Raw genomic sequence first — 11,860 nt, forward strand, 5'->3', positions numbered from 1 at the left:
GTAGAGTACTTTGCAACAAGCCTGCAGTGTAGTCCATGACTGTCAACATTTTACGGTTGGGGGTCAGGCTGAGAATGATTTGCAAAAGCAATGGATTGTAGTCGATGGACCTCATTGGTTTACCCCCACTGCAGACTCGGGTGTGGGAGGGACTGTGAGCTGAGAGATTGACTTACAACAGTCCTGCGAGGTAGTCCAATGCTGATATTGCAGGCAAGCGGTTGAGCTGAGCCTGACCTGGTTTCTCAAACACCCACATATCTATATACAAAACGTGCCTCCCAGATTGCAGCAAAGAGCCATCTGCTTAAACTGCCCCATCCTTCACCCTTCCAGGCAGCCTGGTTGTACGTACTATGAAATATTTCAAAAGCACCCCAAAACTAAATGTTCACACTAATAGCAGATTTTTCAATGGACGTTGGATGGCCATTTGTCAAGGATTCTCTATGCATTGCAGGGGGTTGGACTAGATGGCCCTTGGCGTCCCTTCCAAATCTACAATTCTGACTCTTGAGCACCTTTACTGTGTTAAATAGGACTCCCTTCCCCCAGTTAGTTTAAGATGGCAGCCTAAAGTCAATTAATCATAGAAAATCCTATCAACTAATTAGATTAAATCTAATCTACATGGGGAGAAAGCATTTGTTTCTTGAGATGAAGTGAATTCCTGGTATTTTCTGTACCAGGTAAAAAACTTTTCCCCAGGCATTTGGCAGCATTCTGATTTTCCTGGACACGTTATGCTGCCAGCATTCTTTGCTGTTGTCTTACTAGGCTTGTTCTACAGATTTTTTGTATGTTTTTTAAAAAAATTTTTTTGTTAAATTTCAAGAAAATTTCCACATATACACTCCTAGACATAATTTTGTTTATGGTTTTGTCCACTTCCCATCCCGTTTTTCATGGTGATTTTGTTCTCTGCTCCTTTGTTGCACCCTGTCTTCCATCTCTTATGTCATTAACAATAAATATTACAGTAAGTTCTGATACCTTCTGTTGGTCATACTTCAATTCCTGCTCGCAAATGCATCAAACTCACATTTCTTTAAATAAGTCCAAAAAAGGCTTCTCCTTCCTCTCCACGACAGGAGGAGGAGCCAGCCACTGGCACCACACTGTGCTCGGCTCCGCGTTTTGCCTCTGTGCTTTTTGGACATTGAGGGCCCCAGCACCCAAGCCAAAAATATTCAGGGGACCCAAAAGGGCTCAGCCCCCAGGAACCCCAGGAGCATAGCAGTTGTGGCTAGTAACCATCAACAGCCCTCTCTTCCTCCATGATTTTGTCTAATCCTCTTTTAAAGCCATTCAACTTGATGGCCACCCCTGCCCCCTGAGGGAGAATGCTTCACATTTAATGTGTGCTGTGCGAACAAAACCCTGAACACTGCAACCTTTCCACAGTGCTATTCGATGGTCCAAAGGTTCTCCCGTCCCTGCTGTGTGTGGAGTAGTCTTAATCATCACAGTAGCCAATCCTGAGGACTGGGTGAGAGTTGTGCTGCCTGGGACTTTTAGTCTAAAACATTTGGAGGGCACAAGGTCGGCCATGGCTGTGCTGGGACTCTTCTCCTGCCCCTTTCCCCCACCTGCCAGGGCCTGGTCCATCTAGCAAAGGATCTCCAAGCCCAAGCCACTCACCGCCACTTCCCAACACACATACACACACACAAAGAGGGATTACTTCAAATAGTTTTAATTTTAAAAATATTCTCTTCAGTGCTAAAATATCTCTTTGCTTCCCTGCGTGGCTGGGCACTCCGCACCACAGCAGGGCCTCGATCGCAAACTCCATTCCGCATGCGGATCGCGACGGAGGGGACAGGTCTGCAGAGGCAGGAGGGGCCGTGGGGGTCAGTGGCAGCTGCTTCTGCCATAAGGGCTGCAGGGTCCCTTTGGTGCCCAGGGCGGCCTCCTTGACCCCCAAGGCCAGGCCAGCCCCGCTGGCAAGGGAGGGTGCCTTCTGGCCACCTGACCCCAGCCAAGGCAGCCTTGGCTTCCTCGGACATATCCCACCTCCAGCAAGGGCCCACTGCTTGGTGGGCAGAGACCTGGCTTACTCCAGTGCTAATGGCTTAACCCCACAACTATTGCACAGCATCCCAGCTGGGCTCCCCGCCAGGCCCTGCCCCTCCTCGCAAGAGTGTCGTTCACTCCCTGCAGGAGGAGAGGGGGTGCGTGGACCTCGGGGGTTGCCCGTTAAGTGCTGACAACTCCTCTTTCCCTACGGAAACCTCCCAAGGGGTCGCCCCCCCGGAGCCACAAAGAGGGCAAATTAAAAAGCGGACAGGAGAAGCCCCGGCAATGCCTTGTCCTTTAGGCGTGCGGGTTGGGAGGATGTGGCCGGCTGGCTCCGAGGGGCATCGGGAAAATATTGCACGGGGTGGTAGGGGGAGAAAGGCGGCCTCTGGAAGGGCCGTGGGAACAGCAAGTTGATTCTTGGAGGGGAGCGGAGGTGGAAGAGGATGCCGACTTTGAGAGAGTGGCATCCTGGGGGCGGGGTGGCTCTTGGGACGGGGCAGAAGCGGGCGAGCTGGCTAGCTCTCGGAGGCCACCTGGCACGTGGCATTCTGGTCTGTGCAAAATCGCTTGAGCGGAGGCGCGCCGGAATCCTCCTCTGTGCCAGGCACCTGCAGGAGAAGAACACAAGGAGCTGCTTTACATACCGAGCCCGGCTCTGACTTGTTCTCTCTAGCACAGGGCTGCCAACTGATTACAAAGGAGGAGATTCTTAATAAACCATAGGAATAACTTTCCGAGGGTAAAGGAACAGTGGAACAGACTCCCTTGGAAGGTGATGGACTCTCCTGAGAGGTTTTAAAGCAGAGGTTAGGGGGCCTTCTGTCAGGGATTCTTTAGCTGAGACCCCTGCACTGCAGAGGGTTGGACTAGATGACCCTTGGGGTCTCTTCCAACTCTACAGTTCTATGATTCTCTGGTTCATTCAGAGCCATGAGCATTAAGAAAACCTACCATACTGCTGTCACTTTCTCTAAGCCTTTGAGTCAGAGTGGGCTATAAATTCAGTTAGTTAGTAGAAAGGCTGCAGCCGTGCTCCCCAAATGAAAACCCTCTCCAGAATCTCCATGTGGGAAAACCAGCTTCATATAAGCAACATGCTGAACTCAAATTAATACATGAAGGGGTTAAGACCATAGAGTAAGCTGTCCTGTCAGACTTAGCTCACTTTGGGAGGGATGAGGTAATTAAGCCTTTGTTCCTCCTCAGTCTACCTGAGCTCAGGCCACATGGCTCTCACAAGCCACTCCTAATTTCCTATACCAATAATTTAAGAACTTTCACCACTTTGTAACAGCTAAGTTTTACTGCCTGTGCAACCTTTTCTGAAACACATGAATCTGATCTTTGGAGAGCTTGTAAGCAAACTATTTTAGCTTATCAGGCATGTGGTCTTTATCCTATGCTGGGGGAAGAAGGAAATTTCGGAACTCATATCTGAAAGGTCTAACAGCATATATTTCTACACTTTCATTTGCTGCATGTTTTGTGATTTTACATTTCTGCTGGCATTCACTCACAAAAGAGTATGTGCCCCAAACTTGGATCTTGGCATTTAAGGAATTCTGCTTTTATATACCTCATTTTTCCTTGAACCAACACCAGTTTTCTGGGGCGTGGATCTAGAATGCTCCAGCCACCAAGCCCTAGATCCCAGAGACAGCTGATTAACTCTGCCTGGCTCACCATCCTTACCTGAGCCTCCAGTGGAACCGGCTCTTCCTTCGTGAGAGTTGGAGGCTCATCGGCTACTTCAGAGGGCGGAAGGGCAGGCTCTGGAAACAGGAGTTGACAAGTGTTTTCAGCAAGTGTTAAAAAGCTAGCACAGAAGGAGCCCACCGAATCTCTAGTGGCAGGGAGTTCCACAGGACTGAGGTGATGCCACTAAAAACTTGGGAAATGAACCCCATCAACTTAGGGGATGCCCAAGGACGCTTGATGATCAACCTTGGAAAGAAGGCAATCCCTGAGGTACCCTGGACCTAAGTTGTTCAAGGCTTTGTAAATTAATACTAGGACCTTGAACCTGGCTTGGTAGTGGATGGGCAGCCTCGCATAGAGCGCATTGCAATAGTCCAGTCTCAAGGTTGCCAATGCATAGAATACGGTGGTCAGGCTATCACTCTCAAGGAATGGCTATAGAATTACCAGACGAAGATAGTAAATGTTCCTTTTCCCAGGTAGAAGCTGCCTGCCAGGGGATGCCCCACTCCGCCTGCCCTTTCCCCTCCAGGGCAGTGGTCACCCTCGATGGGCCTCCCCTGCCCCACCGCAGTCCCCTTGGGCTAAGCCACTCACCTTCCAAGGGCTCCTGCCCCAGCGTGGGCGGCTGAGAGTCATCAGCCCGGAAGTCGGAGGCGTGGCTGGGGCTCATGGACTCACTCTGCTGGGGGCTGGGGCTGGAGGCCAGGCTGCTGTCCGCCTTGAGTGGGTAGGTGTCCGAGAGGGAGCTCTGGTTGCTGTTCTCATCTGAAATGCACGGGGAGGGAGAGGCTGCCTCAGGAGCTGGAGCCAGGAGCAGCACTGCCGGCTCCTCTCTCTGCGTTCCCCACACCTGAGAGGCCACCGGTTTGGAATGGGTTGCTCTTGGGGCTTCCCACTGTGGGCAGATGCAAGCTTCCCTACCCTAAGGAAATGAAGAGAGCCCTGCTGGGTCAGGTCAATGTCTCGCATGCTCTTCTCACAATAGCCAGTCTGACGCCTGCGAGAAACCAGCAAGCAAGATCCGAGCGCCTTCCTCTCCTGCTGTTTCCAGAAACTGATATTCAGAAGCATCTGAATGCCCAGTCATCATGGCTAGTAGCCATTGGCTGGTACTCAAATTCTGAAGCTCACTGAGATCCCACTGGAGACTGAGCTGGGCACACATAAGAAGATGATGCTGGATCAGACCAATGGCCCATCTCATCCAGCACCTTCTCACAGCAACTGGGATTCAGAAGCATTGCTGCCTCTGTGGAGGCAGAACATAGCTATCATGGCTAGTAGCCACTGAAAGCCTTATTTCCCTCCATGAATTTGCCTAATCTTCTTCTAAAGCCATTCACACTGGGGGCCATCACTGCCTCCGGTGGGAGGGAGTTCCATAGTTTAACTCAGTGGTGTGTGAAGTCCTTCCTTTTATCTGTCCTGAATCTTCTACTTCACTGGATGTCCGTGAGTTCTAGTGTTATGACAGCAGGAGAAAATGTTTTCTCCATCGACTTTCTTCAGGCCATGCAGAATTTTACAAACTTCAATCATGTCGCTTCTTACTCGCCTTTTCTCGGAATTAAAAAGTCCAACCCTCAAACCGGACGATGACACCCACACAGACAGACGGCCAGCAGCTGAGAAAGTCTTCTGGTCAGGGCAGCGGGCCAACTGCAATTCTGCGAGAAGGCAGGACTGAAACCCACCAGCTGGGTGTGGAATCTTGTTTCCTGAGAACCTCAGCCTTTAGTTTTAAAAAGCAACCACAATGTTTCTAACCCTTATGACGTGAAGAGATTCTCAGAAACATCTGGCTAAAGTCTCAAGAACGAAAAGTGAGGGGCACTGAATAGGCTTTCTAGTGCTGGTGCTGGTTGAGCAATCAGTGTCTGCCCCTTTCCAGAACGCCAGCTGAAACCAGAGTAGATTATGCAAACTATTGGGGGGGGGGGGGAGATGGCGCAATGATGTAGAATTAGAGAAATGATGCAATTCTGCTTTCTGGCATACGTTTTGCAGGTCACTGTAGCAGGTCTACGTCTCCTGCTTGGCTGGCATGCAAAGGTCGAAGGCAGAGGAGGACATAAGGGCCAAATGCGGAACTCTGGGCCTCTCCATCCAGCCCTCCAGAGCCTCACTAAGCTACACTTCCTTCCCAGGCTGCCCAGGCCACCTGCCTCACAAGCCTTCCTCAAGTGCTAATGCCTAGCTGGAAATGTGTCCTCGAAGCGTGATAAGGCCTCTTGGCTTGCCTGGAGAGAGGATGGAGATGTGTGAGTGTGTAGAAAGCTTTGACTGCGGCATGGCCAAAATCCTACCAGGCAAAGGGGAGTATCAGATGAATTGCTCGACCCACTTTGGTCTCTGGGCCTGCCCACCACTGTCTCATGGCCCCAGAAAGTTGCCCCCAAGAGAACGCAACCCTTTGCTCCCCAGCCTACTCACCCTGGAACTCCAGAAGGAGCGAAGAGTTGGCCGCCCCTTCGGCTGGGAAGCCGTTCTGCTCCCGGGAAGCTGGAGTGCTGCAGGTTTTGGACTTCTCTTTCTTCAAGGGAGAGAAAAACAAGGTTGTGAGTTTCCCCTGCCAGCACTGGGACAGGACAAACCATAAAGGCTGCCCCAATACTCATCAGTGGTGCTTCATCAGCCTGGAGGTTGTGGGGGTACAGATGCGAAAGAAGATTCTGCCCTGGGTCTGGTACTCGGGCTGAAAGCAGGCCCGAGAGGGTGGCCTCCAGATGCTGGACCCCAACAACTAGGAGTCCCAACAGCCAAGGGTGATGGGAGATGGCAACATTTGGAATGCCGCGGGTTCCCCATTCTAATCTTGGAGGGAATAATCATCTAAACCGATTGCTTTTTAAAGGAAAGGGCTTTAACAGTGCTGTGCTGTTTTTATTATCTGTATTTCAATCATTTGCCCGCCCCACCCCCGTTGTTTTAATCTTACTAGAGTTTAATTAGTTTTTAATGATTATATTTTATATGCTGTAAGCTTATTTCATCTGTTTTAATTTGTGTAAGCCACCTTGAGTCCCCGTCTGGGGGAAAGGCGGATATTAATAATGAATTATAAAAGTAACCATGATGATGATGATGTTTGTGGCATACGCAAAACTGGGCACCCAAGAAGGCAGGAATAAAATTCAAAATGGTATTTGTAGAATGAAAAACTGGAGCCCAACAAATGCAGGGTGTTCTTCATTTGGCAAAGCAAGACAATCAAATGAACACTTAGGCAAAACTGCCGTCATCGAACACCAGACAGCCACCCTGGTCTGCCTCCTGCATCCACAGGAGACAGAAGTGACCCTTTGATGCTTCATTTGGATATGTCTACAATGGGGAGAGGGGGAAAGAGGGGGCTCCTCCAAGCCCCCGTTTAGTGTTGGAAGACAGCCCTCCTTCTCTCGCTCCCAGAAGGGCTTGGTGCTCATCCCCTCACCTCTTTGCTGTCAGCAACAGGCACCCACTTGAATATCCGCAGGGATGTGTCTCCCACCGTCACCCATTTCTTCTCCCTGAGCCAGGATAATGAAAGAGATTAGGTGCAACCACAACGATGAAGAAGATGATACATCACCACCCACTCCTGCCACATGTCTCCCACTGGGCAATTGCCTTTGCCTTCTGCGGCTGCGATGAGGCCAGGGAGAAACTGTGCAGCATGGGTTGGGAACCGTAGGCCTGTGTGCTAAATCTGGCCCCTCGCCCTTTGCTCCTGGTCGTGCCCCGTGCTCTCTCAGAGCACTTCTACCTGCCTGGAATGTGTCCTTGAACTATGACGATGCCTCTCACTTGCCTTGGATGGAGAGAGGCACCTATCGACTTTGGCATGGCCAGAATGTAGCCTACTCAATAAAGGTCAAGAGGGCACCCCAATCTTTTGCCTCTGGTCTCCACTGGCATCTGAAGGTTTTCCACAGGGGAATTTAAAAGGATCCAGTGTCTCTGCTTTATAGAGCTCTTTCTCTCTCTCCCGCAGGCTCAGACAATGGGATAAACAGCAGTCCCCATGCCCCACTCAGGGTTATACCTTGGCTAAAAGGGACCTGATGCTACCGACTTAACACAAAGTAGGAGTGTAAGAACTGCTTTGCTGCATCGGACCCAGGTATGCCCATCCAGGCTACCATCCTGGTAGGAAAGCAGCCATCTAGCAAGGTCTCAGGTCATCAGATGAGGCCCTTTCTTTGGCTGCCCCCATAATCGCAAATAAAGCTGCAACACTGGCCTTTAGCTCAGGATTCAAATCCCTGGCAGCATCTCCAAGTAGGGCTGGGGAAAGCTCGTGGCATGAACTCCCAGCAGTAGCAGCCCGATGCCTTCCATGAAAGCAGAGCATGAAGGTAGATTGCCCCTTTCTCTGGAGGTTCCATTTGAGGCAATGATAAGGAATAAAATGCCTAAGTACTGTTTCCACCTCCCCCTGACCTGCCTCGCAAGGCTGTTGGGAGGATTGTAGAAACCATGCAGGCAAAGAGCTCAGAAAAAAAGCGTAAAATATGTAAATAAGGAAGGAACGCATATGCAAATTGAGCGGCATACGCCAACTAAGCAAGAGCTTCTCTCTCCAGCAAACTGGGTCAGTCCGCGGCAGGTAGACTACCCAGTCCCCATGACAACTGGGTCCCCCGCCCCTCCAGGTCCCTTGCGGAGCGACTGGCCAAGCGTCACGCCAATCCTAGCAGCCAGGCATCACCCGCCCCTGAACTATGATTGGCCGGCAGCCCCGCCAAGCACATCTCTCCCCGCAACCCCACCTCTACAACAAGCACAATGCGATTGGTCACTTCGGGAAGACCCCGCCCATCGCGCCAAACGGCTGCCGTCGGTTGGTTGGGCCACTGTCACCAAGGCCGCGGCCGCCGAGGATTGGCTGACCCGCCGCCAAGCCCCTCCCACCCGCGGCCCCTCCCCCCGTCCCCTCACCATTTGCGGACGCGCTCGATGGCCGCCATAACTTTTTTGATGTCATCCTTGGCCCTGCTGCGGGTCTCGGCCCGCACCGACCGACCCGACATGGCGCCCGTGGCCCCGGCAGCGCCAGCTCCCGCAGCAGCAGCAGCTTTGCCCAGCCGCGCTGCGCATGCGCGCGACTGCCCCCACACCCGCCGTGCGTAACGCGTCAGCGCCCTTGCTCCGCCCGAGGGAGCGAGTCTGTCTTTACTGCGCATGCGCAAGCCGGTTCCATTCCCCGTGCGCATGCGGGAGGGCGGAGCTTTAACCCACTCTGTACATGCCCAGCGGCAACGGTCTTGTTTATTTATTTATTATTAAATTTTGAAACAGAGACCTAAGCAGTGAAAATGAAGACGTGGGAAAAAGCAGCTTTACAGATAGGCATGTACCGGTATGCAGATGGTGCTCACTTCAGTCCTCAGCAAGGTAGAGAAGGAAAGGTTTCTTTTTATCTGAGACCCTGGAGGGCTGCTGCCAGTTAGTGTAGAATGGATAGACCAATCGCTTCTTGGCCTTTTAGCCAACATCAAGTGTAGAATGGATAGACCAGTGGCCTGACTTGGCAGCTTCCTATTTCAATTCTTTGGTTGTTATCATGAGGACTAGAAACATTTTTAAGGGAAGAGTTATAGTTCAGTGGTGGAGCATGCTTTGCATGGTACCCATTTGCAATCTGAATGAACACCAACGCCCTCCTCACAAATACAGCTGTGTCATAATCTGAATCCTCTGTCTGTTTTCAGGGATAAGGTACAGCTCTTGAACATCAGAAGTGAAAACTCTTTCTGCATATATGGTGAGCCCAAACTGCCAACTACTGTACTTTTGGGCACATCCCACCATCTCACAGCACCTAGAGAAAATAAGCTGAGACTGATGCCTCTTAAGGGGAAAACAGGGCTGGGCCCATTGTGGTGAAGGAAGGTGAGGTCAGGTGACCCCACCTAGGCCTGAAGTCACCCCCCCCCCCTAAAGCAGGCTCAAAGCTTCTCAAAGCTTTTCAAAATCATTTTCTCAGCAGCTAAGCATCTGCTCATTTGCTCTGCTGTTGCAAGGCAAAACCGTTACTTTTATCAGCACAAGAAGGCTTCAAAAAGCTAATGAATAGGCTCTGTTCAAAGCAGGCCTGAGAAATGAATCTTATCTCATTCGGTTGGACATGCTTGGACATGCTGAACCACTCTCACTCCCCTTTCCTGGGAAAGGTGCCAAGAGTCCAAAGACAGCTTTCTGTTCATGCTCAGAGGAACTCATGGGGCAGGACTCTGGAAGGAGGAAAAAGGGGGAGGGATCTGGAAGGGGTATATATGTTTGTGCACATGACTATGAACCCGTGCATGCTTTTTGTGAGTTATCACACTTGCTCCTTCTACCAAAAGCCTCATAAGGCTACAGTGGCACTCCACAGTGTTGCTGAACTACAACATTCATCATCCCTAGCAAGTGGGCCACGGATGATGGGCATTATAGTTATGCAAAATCTGGAGGGCCAAAGGTTCCCTACACCTGGGCTACGCCAAGGCAACCCCCTACCCCCAAGGATGTCTTAGCTGTGACTGATTACCCTGCAGAGCCAGCTAAGAACTGTTCATTTATGTGAGGCTTGATCCTATGCTATGCATCTCCTCCTTTGTTCAATGGGCCTTACTCCAAAGTAAGCATGCAAAGGATTGTAGCTTTCAATCGGCTGCTACCTTGGCAGCTCTTTCAGCCAAATGGGGTGGGCAGTGAAATATAAATAAAACAAAATAAGGTATCAAGCCTGGTGGACTTAGATTGATCATGTCTGGTGGAATCTTTTGAAGATCTCAAAATCACAGAACATAAAAAGCAGGTAGTGAACATTCTGCCCTTTCACCATGGAAAAATCTGTGAAAACACCATCACCTAGAGAGGGACCAATTTTAGAAAAGAGCTCATGCGCTGGGCTGAATCTCCCTATCGTAACAAAGCCCAGCAGATAGCAGAAGGGTTCAGAGCCTCAGGTTACTCACACCGTATCTGTGACAATTAAATGGGTACGAAATCCAGGACACAGCAACAGATACACAGCAGAAATAAGATACGGACCATCTCTCTTTAAAAGGTGATAGCTGATGAATGTGGGTCAATCTCACATTTATAACCTACAAAAAGATTTGGATAGCTGCATGGATGTATTTTTAAAAATGTGCCAGGTACCAACCCTTAGGTGCATTCAACTTGGGCAGCATTTAAACACTCTAGTGGGATGTGATCACTGCATGCCAGTACCACTGCCTAACAGAAGGTGTCTTTGGAAACTTATGCTGAAGGCAGCAACCCCAGCAGCAGGAGAAATGGTTTCCACTGGTAGGACTGGAGGGAATGTAACTATCTGCAGTGGAAGTCTGGCGGAGAGTTTAGGCCTGGCATGGGGAACACATGTTGTTGGACTCCTAGGTCCCATAGCCTGTCAGAATGGCCAATGCAATGGTTGGGGTGTGTGTGATGAGAACTGTAGGCTTAACAGCATCCAGAGGGCCATAGATTGCCTGTTCTTGGCTAAAGTGTCCAACGTGACAGTATGAAAAGCTTCCAAGAGAGCAAAAATGATCAAAAGTAGACCACAGCAGGATAGCAGGACAGTGGCCTAATCTAGGCAGACATGTCTTTTGTTCTTAAATAAGAGCAGACTTAAACTATGTGGTGTGAGCCAGACAGTGAAACACTAATAATGTTTACTCAGAAGTATGCTTGGTTAGCATAGTGAGCTTCAGTGCAATCCTTACTTGTTTATCCAGAGGTTCCACACTGAGTTCAATGGGACTTTCTCCCAGGTAAGCATGTACAGGATTGCAGCTTAAGCCCTCTCACTATTAAAAATTCCTTCCTTCCTCTGTATGGTTGACTCTGTAAATTAAACACCCATCAGTGGACTAGGATGATTCAATAAAATAAAAAGTAGATCAAGAAAGAATTAAGGGACCCCCAGCTCTGCCCTGCATTAAACACCATCAGTGTGAGGCCAGCTGATCCACTGCCCCTACAGTAAAGCACTTAGGGCTACTTTTTAGGGCTATATATGCTGTGTTGGAGCAAGGTCTACACCCCTCACCCTTAAAACAAATAAAGCTAGTTCTGCTCTCTTGTGACATGTAGGGACAGACCTGCTCTTGGGATTGCTCAGACCCAAGTGGGAACAGGTCAAAATTTTTTTTTTCATGCC

General features: G+C 50.1%; 1 protein-coding gene across 1 annotated transcript; it reads right to left on the minus strand.

Moving 5' to 3' along the window:
- Positions 1-1,680: 1,680 nt before the first annotated feature.
- On the minus strand, positions 1,681-8,858 carry BCL7B (BAF chromatin remodeling complex subunit BCL7B). Its single transcript, XM_028708414.2, has 6 exons — positions 8,644-8,858; positions 7,157-7,232; positions 6,157-6,256; positions 4,318-4,488; positions 3,715-3,794; positions 1,681-2,630 (listed from the first exon to the last, which is right to left on the minus strand). The coding sequence occupies exons 1-6, from the start codon at positions 8,733-8,735 to the stop codon at positions 2,538-2,540; spliced, it is 612 nt and encodes a 203-aa protein (XP_028564247.2). The 5' UTR covers positions 8,736-8,858; the 3' UTR covers positions 1,681-2,537.
- Between the last annotated feature and the right edge of the window lie 3,002 nt (positions 8,859-11,860).

This window comes from Podarcis muralis, chromosome 15, assembly GCF_964188315.1.
Source record: "Podarcis muralis chromosome 15, rPodMur119.hap1.1, whole genome shotgun sequence".
In the NCBI taxonomy this organism is placed as follows: Eukaryota; Metazoa; Chordata; class Lepidosauria; order Squamata; family Lacertidae; genus Podarcis; species Podarcis muralis.